Source organism: Gallinula chloropus, assembly GCF_964237585.1.
Source record: "Gallinula chloropus genome assembly, chromosome: 2".
NCBI lineage: Eukaryota > Metazoa > Chordata > Aves > Gruiformes > Rallidae > Gallinula > Gallinula chloropus.
In genome coordinates this window covers 89094341-89107274 of record NC_140086.1, presented here as the reverse complement: position 1 = coordinate 89107274, position 12934 = coordinate 89094341, and the positions used below count along the sequence as shown (strand labels likewise).

The window sequence follows — 12934 nt, the reverse complement described above, 5'->3', positions numbered from 1 at the left end:
GAAACAGTGACTGGACACCTAAAGGAAAGCAGGGACATGCATTCAACTGAGAGGGTGAGGAGTGGACAGCTCTGGAAAAAAACGACTTTCATCTCTGCTTCCCCAAGTCTGCCGTGGTCACAGCCCTGTGTCCACGGTAGCCAACAGGATGCTGTGCCCTGGTGACAGGCTGGCATCTGATTTGTTGGGGGCATCACAGAAGTTCGTTATGCACCCACTGGTGACGGGTGCAAGGTAGAAGCCTGAGGGCAGATGTGGTGAGCTCAGCACAGGAGCATTGCTGCTGGGGGCAGTGGCCTGGTTGCTGCACCCAGAAGAGCCTGAAAACTGTGACTCTCAGACCAAACCCTGCAGCGCTGCTTCCCTGTGCAGTTGGTCCCGTCACCGTCCGTGGGGGCAGACCCCCATGCGCTGCACTCCCTGCCAAGGCTTTCATTGTTTTAGGACCTGGTCCAAAGAGGGTAAAGGTGCTCCTTGCTTTCTGCAAGCTTTACAGCAGGCCCTCAGTTGGCACAGCCTGGAGCTGCGAGAGCTTGGTCCTGCCCATGGACAGGCACCCTCGCCAAGGTCACCCAGAGTCGAGGACAGGGTCTGGCCCCTCGTCCCCATACACATCTCCAGCCTGCACTCCGAATACAAGGTGCCTTGGCTCCCAGATGAATACCCACTGTATGCAAGAGATGGGAATCAACCTTGATTAAGTGATTTTTAAAATTTTTTTTTGCTTCCCCCCCTTTTTTTTTTTTGATGAGGAGGCTTCAAGAGAGGAATTTGGAAATCTCCAGTCCCTTTCCAAAAGCTTTCATTAAAACAGCCCATAAAAGCAGTCTCTGGAAACTTTAGGAGGCCTTTAAGAAAAAAAAAATAAATGAAAATTAAAATTCAGTTTTATTGAACAAATGGGCAGCACTGAAAATATTCAGAAAATTAAAATTAATTTGAAAATAATTAAAAATAAGAGAAGTTTAGTGTATGTTTCCAAGTTCTGGGTAATATTAAAGTAGCATTAAAAAATTGCAAAGGAAATTTACTGTGAGCAGGTGTTTGAAATAATTGGGGGAGAAAAAGGGTTGGCTATTAATTAATGAAGAATTATGAATGTCCCTTGTTGGATTTTTTTTCCTGTAGTCAACATATTTTTAGCCACATGAACTTAGCAAGCACATTTTAAAAGTGTGGGGTTGCTTTACACACACACACATGAGGGAGCTGAGTGTTATTTTATCCTCATTTATTTTATTTTCACCCATGGCATGCCTTTAGCAGGGGCTGCTGAGAGGACCAAGGTACTATGACAGTCTTCCTCATCAGGGTCAAAGGCACTGAAAACCAAAACACAACGACCGGCCTTAAAAAAGGCAAATGAAGAGCAAATGTACGAGGCCTGTTCACGCACAGGAACTCCTGGGGTTCCACCCCAAAAGGGTTTTGGATGCTACTGAATTCATCAGGGCCCCCATGCAGACACGCACTGGAGTCTAAGCAGGGCCTCGAGGTGTGGCGACAGTATGGTATGGCCTTGTCCCCAGCAGCATGGTGACACTACTGGCACCGATCCTGGCAGAGGCCCTGCAAGATATTTTTCAGAAGGAAGGGGAAATGAAGCCTTTGTGTGAAGGCTATGTGCCTGCTAATCTGGATGGGAAATCTCTGGCCTAGTCACATAGTCAGGACACCAAGGAAGAGGCTTTCCCTGGGCTTTACCACAGCACTGGTGGAGTGGCTGGTGGTCCCAGGGCTGCCTGGAGCAGGTGTGAGGGGGCAGCAGCCACACATCCCGGGCTCTGCTGTGTTAAAAACGTTCTCCAGCCTCTTCACTTTCTCCAGCCCCCAAGCTCAGCTGGGCAGATTGCGACGGCTTTGTGGGCCAGGGGCGCTTGGCTCCCCAGGGGCATGAGGGCAACTCTTCGGTTGATTTAACTTACAGCTTAATCAGGAGGGTGGCTTGTACCCTTAGAACTTAACACTTGCAAAGCTCAGGCTCATCAGGCCAGTGGTAAACGGGAGCCTTCCAGCATCAGAGGCCAAAGCTGCTCCTCGAGCACGGTGAACGTCTCAAGTGTTGCAACCAGAGCTGACAAACCACAGAGAAGAAGTGCTCCTTGCAGAGTACAGGGCCAGTGGCGGTCAGAGGTGGCTTCCTGCTTTCTCACCCTGTAACTTTTTTCTCAATTTTTGCTCTCGCTCTCCATTTTTTTCGCTGGCCAGCCCAGTTGATTTAACTCTGCAGGAAACATTCCCCCTGATTGCAGGCTGTTTTATTAGCCAGTGAACTCTGAGATGGGGTAAGGTTAAAGCGCGTTCCCCAGAGAGCAATTCTGAATAACAAGCCAGCAGTCCAAGTGTGACAATTCAGAGAGAAAAGAGCAACACCGGGTCCCGTGAGTGACCGAGCCGCAGAAATTTCAGCAGAAATTTCATCTCGCCTTTCCTCCCTAGTGACCCGGTCTGAGGGCTTGCAGCAAGATTGCAGCCCAGAGCAACTCCAGTCCTAGTTATTTTCAGAGAAAGCTGAGGCTTTCTTACAAAGGGTGAGTACCAGCACTGGGCCTGAGGCAGCCTTCCACTTAGGTATGTTGTCTCAGTGCAAATGAAACTCCATGTCTTGTATCTTCATGTATCCAGAGACAGCAGTTAGGGAAAAGGCCACGTTTGCTTCTATTCCTTGTTAGTATAAATGACAGGCACAACAAACACAGTGAACAAAAACCCTGGCATAAACAAAATTCAGCATTTATTCCTCAGTCATCTTTTTACAAGGTTGCTTCACGTTTTTCACAAAAGAACATGTACCAGAGATACAGGAGTTCATTTACAAAACCAGATATGCAAGCCAAAGTGATATGGTACATGAAAAACCATGTGCTTTGTAATTTAGTTCTCACATGCCTGCTATCTAAATTTAAGAGAAGTTGCTATGGGGCACACAAATATTAGATCTGCTGCACAAAAATGGGTTGCTAACTCTAGGGGCACAGTATATTTACAAAGTGTTATCTCTACTAGTCTTTGTCTAAGATTCAAAACAGGTAGTTAGTTGTTCAGCTACCAAGCCTTCATGGAAGGTGAAACCGTCTAACATCCCTAAACAGATTCATGCAGTGTTTAGTTTTATTCACACCAGGCACAAGGACAAGTATCTATTGGTGTGGGTAAAGGTAGTAGGTGAAGATGCATCATCCTCCTGGAGAGAGTCTGGAGCATCGGTGCTCATTCACTCAGCACTGCTGTGGGTTTGACACCAAGCAAAACTTCCACTGTTAGGACGATTTAGGAGTCCGCAAGGTAGGAAGTACCCTGCTCGCTGGTGGGGCCAGGGAAGAGGACGGGACGTTTTCAGGGCCCCATCTGCGGAGGAGAACTGACAAACACCTGCTTTTCTCACTGCTCTGGCTGGTGGAGGCCTAAAGAAGCTCTCAGTGATTCACAGCGTCAGCATTAAATCCGAGCTGCAAAAATACCTCAGTTCTTACTGCAGCAGTTGAACCGCCACAGGAAAAATTGTATCTTGGTTGACATTTTCAAACTGTTAAAATATTAAGGCTCTTTTTATTTTTACTGGTCAAGATAGATGAAAAGTAGATTTTTCTGGCAGGGAGTGGGGGGTTAAACTCAGGTCTCATGCTACTCACATCACAAAAGGTGAACCAAACACTCCCTTTATTTAATTCTGCAGAGCTGCACTATTATTCCCAGTTGGAATCAAGTTATATCAGAACTGAGTTTAGGCTTTAACTTTGCTCAGCTTCTGACATTGGGAGGAACCCAGAAAAGAAATTCAGAAGTACCTTCAGCTGTAATCTCCAGCAGGGATTGTCACAGATTGACCACTGCTCACGCTGTGAAGGTTACACGTCAGGAAGGATGCAATGATGTACGCAGACCAAATACTGCATCTTGTCACTTTACCCCTTCCACCACAATCAGTGCTTCTACTATCACTCATGTAGTACCCGCAGCCATCTCCGGCTGCCCGTGGGTACACAGCTAAGCAGAGAAACACCAGCTAGTACAACACCAGCTAGTACAACACCAGCTAGTACAGCGAACCCACTCTCAAGCACAGGAATTCACAGTTTCCAAATGCTACCGCTTAAACCAATATACACAACACAAAGTCACAATAAGCAAACTCACATAGATGCAGTTGACTTGTTAGAACCCAGCTGACTTATTATTACCTATTAGAAAATAAATAATGATGTGTCAAAACAATAATTTAATGCAGCAGTCTCAAGCTAGTAGTCATTACAGAATGTGTTTAAGTAAAACAGAACCAAACCCAAACTTGCACATACACACACACACACACACACACAAACCAGCATGCTGCTCAAAGTGCAAGGAGACTGAATTAGAAAGCCACTAAAAAAGAAGCTGTGTCAAGTTATTACTTAAGCAAAGTTATGAGAGCCAGAAAAGATATGAACAAACATCTCTGGAGACATGTTTCCAAGGCACATCTCTATACATGTGAGAAATACACAGCAGTATAATTTTTTTACCCTTGATAACAATCTCAGTAACATGTCTCCTTTTTGACTCGGTGCTGCAGAGCTAGAGCCCTTGGGGCACTAACAAGAAGTACACTTGGGATTTTTTCCTCCTCCTCTGGTTGCCCGTAGGCCCCGAGCACCAAATGCCACCTTCAGTCCAACCTCATCCAACTGTTCCCACCTCAACTTCATCCCCCACTACAGGAGCTGTCCCAAGGATGAAGCAGCGGAGCAGTTTACAGATAAGACTCAAGAGTGTGACCGTCATTACCCACTTATTACTTATTAGTAAGAGTGAAAGCTAAATCCCTTTAATGTATTATCACACTGCCCTGGTGAGGTCCCCCCTCCTCAACTCATGCCTTCGGAAATGGCCTAGACTCCTAAAGCATGTGAACTATGTCATGCTCTTCCAACCTCCCTAGGGATTCACATGTGTGTATTTCTGACAGGGCACTGTTCAGATGAACCCCGTGGATGTGTGTAACAGAGGCCACACTCTCCTACAGCTTCTGGCTCAGCACAACACACACAAACATGGGGATGATCTTTATGACGCTAAACTCAGCTAAATTACTACTCAGATGAACAATTGAGAAATTCTCTTAATTCAACCAAGCGACAAAGCAGATAAGACTGTACTCACACTGTTATTTGAGTATAGTTAATAAGATTCAAAATTACATGCAAATTATTCATATCCATGTAAAATCTACCACAGGAAAAGCAAAACCCCCAACCCAATCCTACAATAGCGGCACTAAAGTGCATAAGGAGATCTTGTCATTCCGAAGTGGTCTGCTGCATTTTAGTCTGATCATTGGGTTGTTTGCTGTAGCAAAAGCTACAATATTCTGAAGGCAGTCAGAACAGGAGTGGGAACTCCAGCCCTGACAGAAAGGTAGCTCTTCTATCCATTTTGCACAGGCAAACACAAACGGTGACTAAAAATAAGCAGCCCGGTTTCTATCTGAGAGTCATATGCTCATTTTCTTGCTTTGAGACTGCTTAGTCTTTTCCCAAAGAAACTTTGATTTCTCCTAGTCAAAGTTTGCTTTAGTTAAGACTACAGACAAGGATTTGAAGATGGCGGTGCTCTTCATGGTATCCTGGTTACATGGTGAGTCATTGTTGGTAGGTCTCATGTATTTGCAACAAGTAGTACAACACATCAGTACTTCTTACATTTCAGAGCTGTAAGAAGCTCTATTCATTTACAGGAGCAGTCTTAAGAGATCTACTACAACGGCTTTTAGGCACTGGGTCAAACTGGCTGTGGAGAATGTCATGGCCGTGATGTCCCATTAATGGGCCCCTTTTATTTCAAGATTAACACTATCCAGAAAAAGCAAAGGTATGGAAAAAAATTCATTGTGTAGTGATGAATAGTACTGTCTTGTCTTTATGTTGATCCCCTTTAAAAAAAGACATAGTTTAAATATAAATACATATGAAATGTCTTGATAAATATATAGAGATAGCTATGTTAAGATGTAGTTTGATCAGAACTGAATTAATCGAAGAAAATCTAAAGGCACCGCAATATGTCAGCATCATTGAATAAAATTCTCACTATACTTTGCACTTAGGTAGTTCTGAAACCAAGCAGTCAGAAAGCCATATACAGCAGGGAGTAAGTCTCATTATTTTAACCTCACAGCCTAAGCAGCTAAGACTCAGATTCACCTGATAGTGAACCATCCTCAAATAATCTCAGGTAAATAATTCAGCTGCTCTGACTCACAGGGGTTTTTTATCTACTTAAGAATCAGAAAGGCTTGGGAGCAAGATAAGAGAAAAAAAACCTTAGAAAACCAGAAGATTATCACTTGGACCTGTACCCAGAGGTTATAATGATCGATTATCCTCTCTGCCAATTGCCTTAACCCGTCCTCATTATCATTAAACAAATTAGCTGGTGTAAAATCACCCTCTGTTAAAATAACTCTGACTTATAGTTGCATATTTGAGAACAGTCTGCACGGGTACAAGTGAATAGTGCCTTGCTTTCCTTCTCGTTTACTTAATCCAAGTGTAATTACAGTGAACAGTAATTAATCAGGCTAAAAAATCCTACAATGTATCCTATCACGGTCGCAGCAAATTCACCTATGTGCAAGGAAGGCCTAATTTCTCACTTCTGCTGGTGTTACATCACCATGGCTGTAACCTTGGTTGAGCTAATGCTAGGGTTGTTTTAGTGTGACAGGAAAAACTTCAAGCTTCTACATCAGGCAGATTTAAATTTTTTCAAATTATTTGACTCCAGTGTCAAACCAACCTTGGATACAGATATAACACAGTGACAGATGTGCCTTCTGGGCTGAGACAGATGAGAAACAGTCAGTTTAATCTGATAATTTGAACCTTAAGGAGCCTTTGAAAAATAAATGAGGATGTAAGACAAGATAGAGAAGAATCTGTTGTGAATCCAAGCTGATGTAGCACTCCCAGACAGGGAGAACACGGTGCTCCAGAAGAAACACCTTCCTGCAACCTGAAGAAATCTTTCCTTCTTTCAACAGCTGAACAGAGAAGCAGCAGCTCGGCAATGCTGGGACTTGTCCTGCAGCTGAAGTGCTGTTGGTCCGTTTAGTAGAAGTCTCAGTCAGGGCACGGGGGTAAAGCACCAAGACTGCTGATATTTTAAAATCTCTTAGCAGCAGTAACCACACAGCAGCTTTTCTGCAAAACAAACAAAACAAGAATCCAGTTAATTCAGCAATATACTTTTCTTTTTATTTGCTTAAGTGTTCTAGGGCAACCACATGGTGGTTTCTTTGTGTATAAGGGGGGAAAAAAAGCAATGTCGAAGTTTCTTGCTTACAAAGGGTTCTTGCAGCCACCTTAGTTGTGAGATGTTTTACACAATATTAAAAAGACAAGGCCACTTTGTTAAGTGGAAAAATAGCCCCAGAGGTCTCTCCTGAAATGCAGCTACTCTGCTTTTTTGCCTCTCTCGTCATAGAGATCACAGCACGAAAAGGCATGCTGCAAACCTCTCCATTTATTTGTGTTGCCAGTGCAAGCATTTATAATGCCAGGTCTAAATCAGCTGGCACTTGAGTGTATTATTTTGGGTTAAATGTGGTAACCATACTACTTGCCTGATAAAAATAGCTAAAGGGATTCTTTAAAAACAAAGCGGTGCTATGACTTTAGATCCACTCATTAAGTAAACTCAAATAAACTCCAAAAAGAAAAACACACACAGAGGAAATAGCACTGCAAAAGCCAAAACCAGGTTTTCCTGCAGGTTAGATCATGGGTAGGTTACTATGTTACAAAGCTATAAAAAGTTTATTTAAAAATAATTTTGACTGCTGTTGGACAGTCAATTTATCTCAAAGTTGATTTTGGTTGCAATAGTGAGTTGTGTAATGCAGTGCTCCTTGCGTTAGAGGGGGAGAGTTTTCATCATTGGGCTGCTGTGCAGTCAGTGGCTTGAGCTGGGAAATACAGATAAAAACACCAGCCCTCTAACAGGTCAGGGAAAGCTGCTTAGAAAACCACTACGTGGAGGCACGCAGGGGAGAGGACCAAAGCTTCCTCCTGTACCCTGTCCCAGCTTCCCCCAGCGGAGTGGGGATGAGTGCTGAGGATCACAGAGGTGTTCTTTCCCACTGGATTCCTACTAGAGAGGTCGATGCTCGGACATTACCATATTGGGCAGTTATGCAGCTTCAGGGAACAGATAGGATATAATAGCAGTACCTTAGCCCTCGGTGACCTCCAGTGTACCATGGAAAGGCAGCTTCAAGCCCCCAAGATGGCCCGTTTAAAGATCATTAACTTCCGTGCTGCTACATTACACTGCACTGTATGAAATCAGTTCTGATTTTACTGAGCCAAACCAGAATAAAAAGTTCAACCTTTCACAATACTCAGCTTTTTACAGGGCAAAACCTGCTGCAAACCAAACCCCGTACGTCACTTGCCCTACCAAGCATATGATGCATGATGGCAGCACCAAAAACTTACTTGTGGTGAGAAGCAGACTACTTTTATTTTGGCATCCCAGTTGTTACCCATGACGCATAACTAAGAGGAAGTGGTTTTACAGCATGTGTGTGTTCTCAGCCTCATTCACATCTTTACCCTCCACTGAGTTTTGCCCAGAGATGCCCCCAGAACCTCTGAGTGGTTCCCATGGTCCTTCGACAGAGGCATCAACTTCTGTGGTAGTCAGTAAAAGGGGCTGTGGGAATTGGCATACTGGTCTGTGGAGATAGGGTACCGCCTGAGGTAGCCTGATTTCAGAGTGGCTGAGTGAGTATGCTTTGGTCAAAGACCAGAGAAAGGACAAGAGAGCAGACTTGAGTCACCCCAATCCCCAGGGAAGCAACCAAGCCAGCCTGAGAACCACTAATGAAGTGTTTGTTAATGAAAGGGTGAAGACAGGGATCAAGGAAAAAAGGACCGAGATTCTCTGTCAAAATTCTTTGGGTTGCTACAGGCTAAAAGGGCAGAAATGGGCCCTCAAAAGTGTCGAGCAGCTTCTTTTAGGAGACACCTCACTTATGTTTCACTACAGTTAGTGGAGCTGCCCTGAGGGTCTGGCCCGTGCCTTTGCTAAAAAGTAATTACTTTTCATACTTCTACCCTTTTTAAAGCATACTCCTAACCACAGCATGAAAACCTGAAAGCTTTCAACACTGAAAAATTATTGGGTGAAATCCTGCCCCATGAGAGCCAGTGGGAGCATAACTATTCCCTCTAAAATGGCCAGGGTTTGCAGCACATATGGCTTCATATATATGATTATTTTTTTTCACATTGCTGTGACTTAGTACAAGTAACAGGGCCAGTTTAGGTATTGAATGCTTCCCAAACAACAGCAGGGATGGTGGTGGTGAATACAGTTTGGACGGCGCGCTTTGGACATCGCAAGGTTTCTGGCCACAAGCTGAGCCCTTCTTGCAGGGGCTGAAGTATTTATGTCTGAAGAAACATTTGGGAACTGAAACAAACCTTCTGTTTGGCAGCTCTTTCAGAGAGGTTATTGAGCTGGGGGTGCTTGAGACACACCTGTAGCCTTCTTCTAGGGGAAAAGAAAAGAAAAAAAAAAAGAAAGATGACATTATTGAAGCATTAATTGAAGATGAATCTCGCATCTTACCTCTAGCTAAGGTGGAACACCACAACATCAGCATGTTTAGTGAAGTTATTTTTTTAAATCAAAAGGACTATGAGCAAAAAATACTGAGGGAGGAGCTACAAAGAGCAACATGAGTTGTAAGGTTTCTATTAGTGTAGGGTTTCATCAGAAGAAAATTGGTGATAGGAAGCACCACAGCAGGTAAGCAGCCTGTGTTCTTGCAGCATTTGGAAAAGGCAGCCTGTTCCCCAGTCTGCAGAATCAAAGCTTCACTGGAGCCCCGCTAAAGGGGTCAAATTATATTATATGAAACCCTCTAAAGAGGTACTTACCTCTGACAAAGTCTCTTACTTTTACTGTGTATGCAAATTTATAAAACTTCTAATAATCTCATGGGCATTGCTGTTCAGGGAGATTATCACAAAAACTAAATTTCTATGGAAATTATAATAATTGCTATTATTTCCTATTTTATACTACTTTTTGATATCTTTACTCTGTATAACAGGAGCATCTTGCAAGGAAAGGGCTGTCTGGATACTACTCAGTCCACCCTGCCCAGAAATCATATCATCTCATCAGCAGAGCCTTCTTCATAATAACGTTTGCTCTTACTTTAATAAGATTATTTTATTAATTAATAGCATGGCCTCTTAATTCTGAATGATGGCTGTAGTTGAAAAGGCACCTTGACATCTACATCCCAGGCAATACAGCAGTCTGTTTAACACAGATGTGCTTTGCCTGCAAAGGAGGAAGTGAATATTGCACTTCAAATGCCTTAAAAACTCTGAAACTTGCTTAAAATTATCCCCTCATGAACCACTGAACCAGAGTGGACTCATTTAGATGCAGCCAACAGCAAGCTCATCAACACTGTGAATTTCCTAAACTCACTGACAACTTAAAGAGGAATATTCAAAACAATTTAAATCCTGTTGATCCCCCAACTCAGCCCGGTGGAGTTGTTCAAGTGAACAAAGACCTGCTGCTTTTGTGTTGACCACTAAGCTGACAACCCTTAAAGGGCAAGTAAGTGCTTGTGTACAATGAGCACTCGCTGAGGTTCCAGCTCTGTTAGGAAAAGTATCCCTTGGGAAAGGGTGGATGAAACTCAACAGCACTGGTAGTGGACTTCGGGAGAGCCTGAAAGGGATTTCAAAGCAGGAAGTAGAACCATATCCATCTCTTTTCATATGGTAATTCAGTACTCATTTTGCTAAAAGATGGATCCACTCTGCAACACACAGTAACCGCATGACCATGTATTTCTTCCCAGACATGCAAGAGCTGATGAGCAAGTGTGAGCATGCAAGTTACAAAAACTAAGTAATAGCAAAGGGACACATGTATCTCACAGCAGCAAGAAATACAGCAGCAAGAAGGACTCAAAAACAGGTAAGAACAATGTCAAAGCAAACACTGATGTGGCAACACAAGAAGGCAACAGCAGATCTACAATGCACAAGGGTATTTAAAATTAGGGACCTGGAGTCTGCAGTGGAGCTTGTGGTCTGATAACCATGGGTGTTTTAAGGCAGCAGTTGCACTTATTCTCCAGCTAAAGGAAAACCAGAATGCTTTTAAGTCTTTATTCCTACAGTCTTAAAATTCAACATTTAATCTCCCACAGGCCATGAGATCTGCCATCACGCAATGCTGACATTTCAGAACTCTGTCCCCCAGGTGGCAGCTAATCCATAAAGTTAAGTTTGGTTTCACAGCAGAATTACATTTGGGTAACTTCAGATCGTTTTATGGACATAATGAACAGTATCAATGAAGTAGCATTGTAATACTCTGTGATCTATGACAAGATAGTTCTGCAGTGGAGCAGTACAAGTGATACAGCTGTGGCATAATGATACTGGACACACGTTTCAAAGATACAGGGATTACATACCATTTTTCCTTGATGAGAAGCTTTGAGATGAAATCTTTGGCCTGATCTGAAACACCTCGAAATTCCTCATCTTCAAAATCCCAGCTACAGGACAGGATATTGTTGAGAGTCTCATTGTCATCATCACCCAAAAAAGGAGACAATCCACTGAGGCTGAAGTAAAAAAAAAACCAACAAAACATTCAATTCTCCTATCTTTTCACTTTCCTGTACATGATCTCCAATGTGCCACCTACAACTCTTCTGTTACTCCTCCTTGAATTTGCAAAGTGTTAATGTCTAAGAAAGTCTCCAGACCATTCCCATTGTCTCTTCTATTTACATGTTTAAATAATCACCCTTCTAGCCGAATAAAGCAAGCATGACTGTCTTTCATGGTAGGTCATATTTTCTAGACCTCTGACCACCCTTGCACATGCCTACTGGGAAGTTACTAAGCAGTCTACATTATTTTGGAAGTGTGATGCTCAAACCCTTATGAGAAAAGTGCAATGAAAGAAAGAAGAAAATTTCATGGTTACTGGAAAAGGTGAGAGGTTACAGAATACGGAATTTGGAAAGAAGTCTATGTTTTCTATTTTGGGTACAGATTTTGTCAACCTTCCAGTATAACAACAAATTTGGATGACTGACACAGTTCAACTTGGAAACAGCTTACAAAGCAGAGACTGAATCCTACTCACAGCATATAAGCGATTACTCCTACACTCCACATGTCTGTAGGAAAGGAGACAAACTCGTAATTCACAACTTCAGGAGCAAGAAATTCTGGAGTCCCAAAGTTAACTCGAAGCTTTTCCCTGGGTTTATATCTAGGAAATGGAAACATTAAGAGAGAACATAAATTATAGCTCTGATTAAATTTGCATCATAAGTTGTTTAGCACATACAGGGATTTTAGAAGCACACAGGAAATTCAGTAGGAAAACAAGGACAGGCAGAGGTACAAAGTAAAAATAAATATATCCATATATAGAATGAAAAAAAGTTTGCAAGCTTTATACCATACTTCAGGGCAAAACCCAACTGCTGTATAAAGGAGTACAATCAGATTTCAAGGACTCCCTGGAGCAGCTGTTTTCATCTTTTTGGGACTACTCCGTATCATAAGCATGGAATATTTTACCAGTAAATCATTCACTGAGGTTATGGTACCTAATTAAACTAGACAGTGATACAGCATGGGATATAGTGTAACAGTCCTTGATGGTCTCTTACAGCCTTGTCTGAAGAATCTCCTAACACCAGAGACAAGAGAACAGACACGATGGACCATTGGTTTTGTCCATTTTAGCTGTTACAATCTACTTATGAGCACAGTCAGTCAGAATCAACCCTCTCTCAAGTTTTTACTTGAAAAAAAGGCTTCAGAATAAACCTTTTTTTTACTCAGCTTTGAACAATCCATGTGAAAAGATATCCCTGGTTAAAAGACCC

General features: G+C 42.8%; 1 protein-coding gene across 3 annotated transcripts in view; it reads right to left on the bottom strand.

Moving 5' to 3' along the window:
* Nucleotides 1-2712: 2712 nt before the first annotated feature.
* MYLK4 (myosin light chain kinase family member 4) overlaps nt 2713-12934 on the bottom strand; it is a 32333-nt gene continuing 22111 nt past the window's right edge. For 2 of the 3 annotated variants that reach the window (XM_084260760.1, XM_084260762.1), the window contains exons 10-14: nt 12181-12309; nt 11498-11650; nt 11083-11155; nt 9468-9537; nt 2713-7181 (exon numbers count right to left, since the gene is read on the bottom strand). In XM_084260760.1, coding sequence (XP_084116886.1) covers nt 9496-9537; nt 11083-11155; nt 11498-11650; nt 12181-12309 — 397 coding nt within the window. In that variant the 3' untranslated portion in view covers nt 2713-7181; nt 9468-9495. The remainder of the gene's footprint in view (nt 7182-9467; nt 9538-11082; nt 11156-11497; nt 11651-12180; nt 12310-12934) is intronic. The other variant, XM_084260761.1, reaches the window with a different exon arrangement.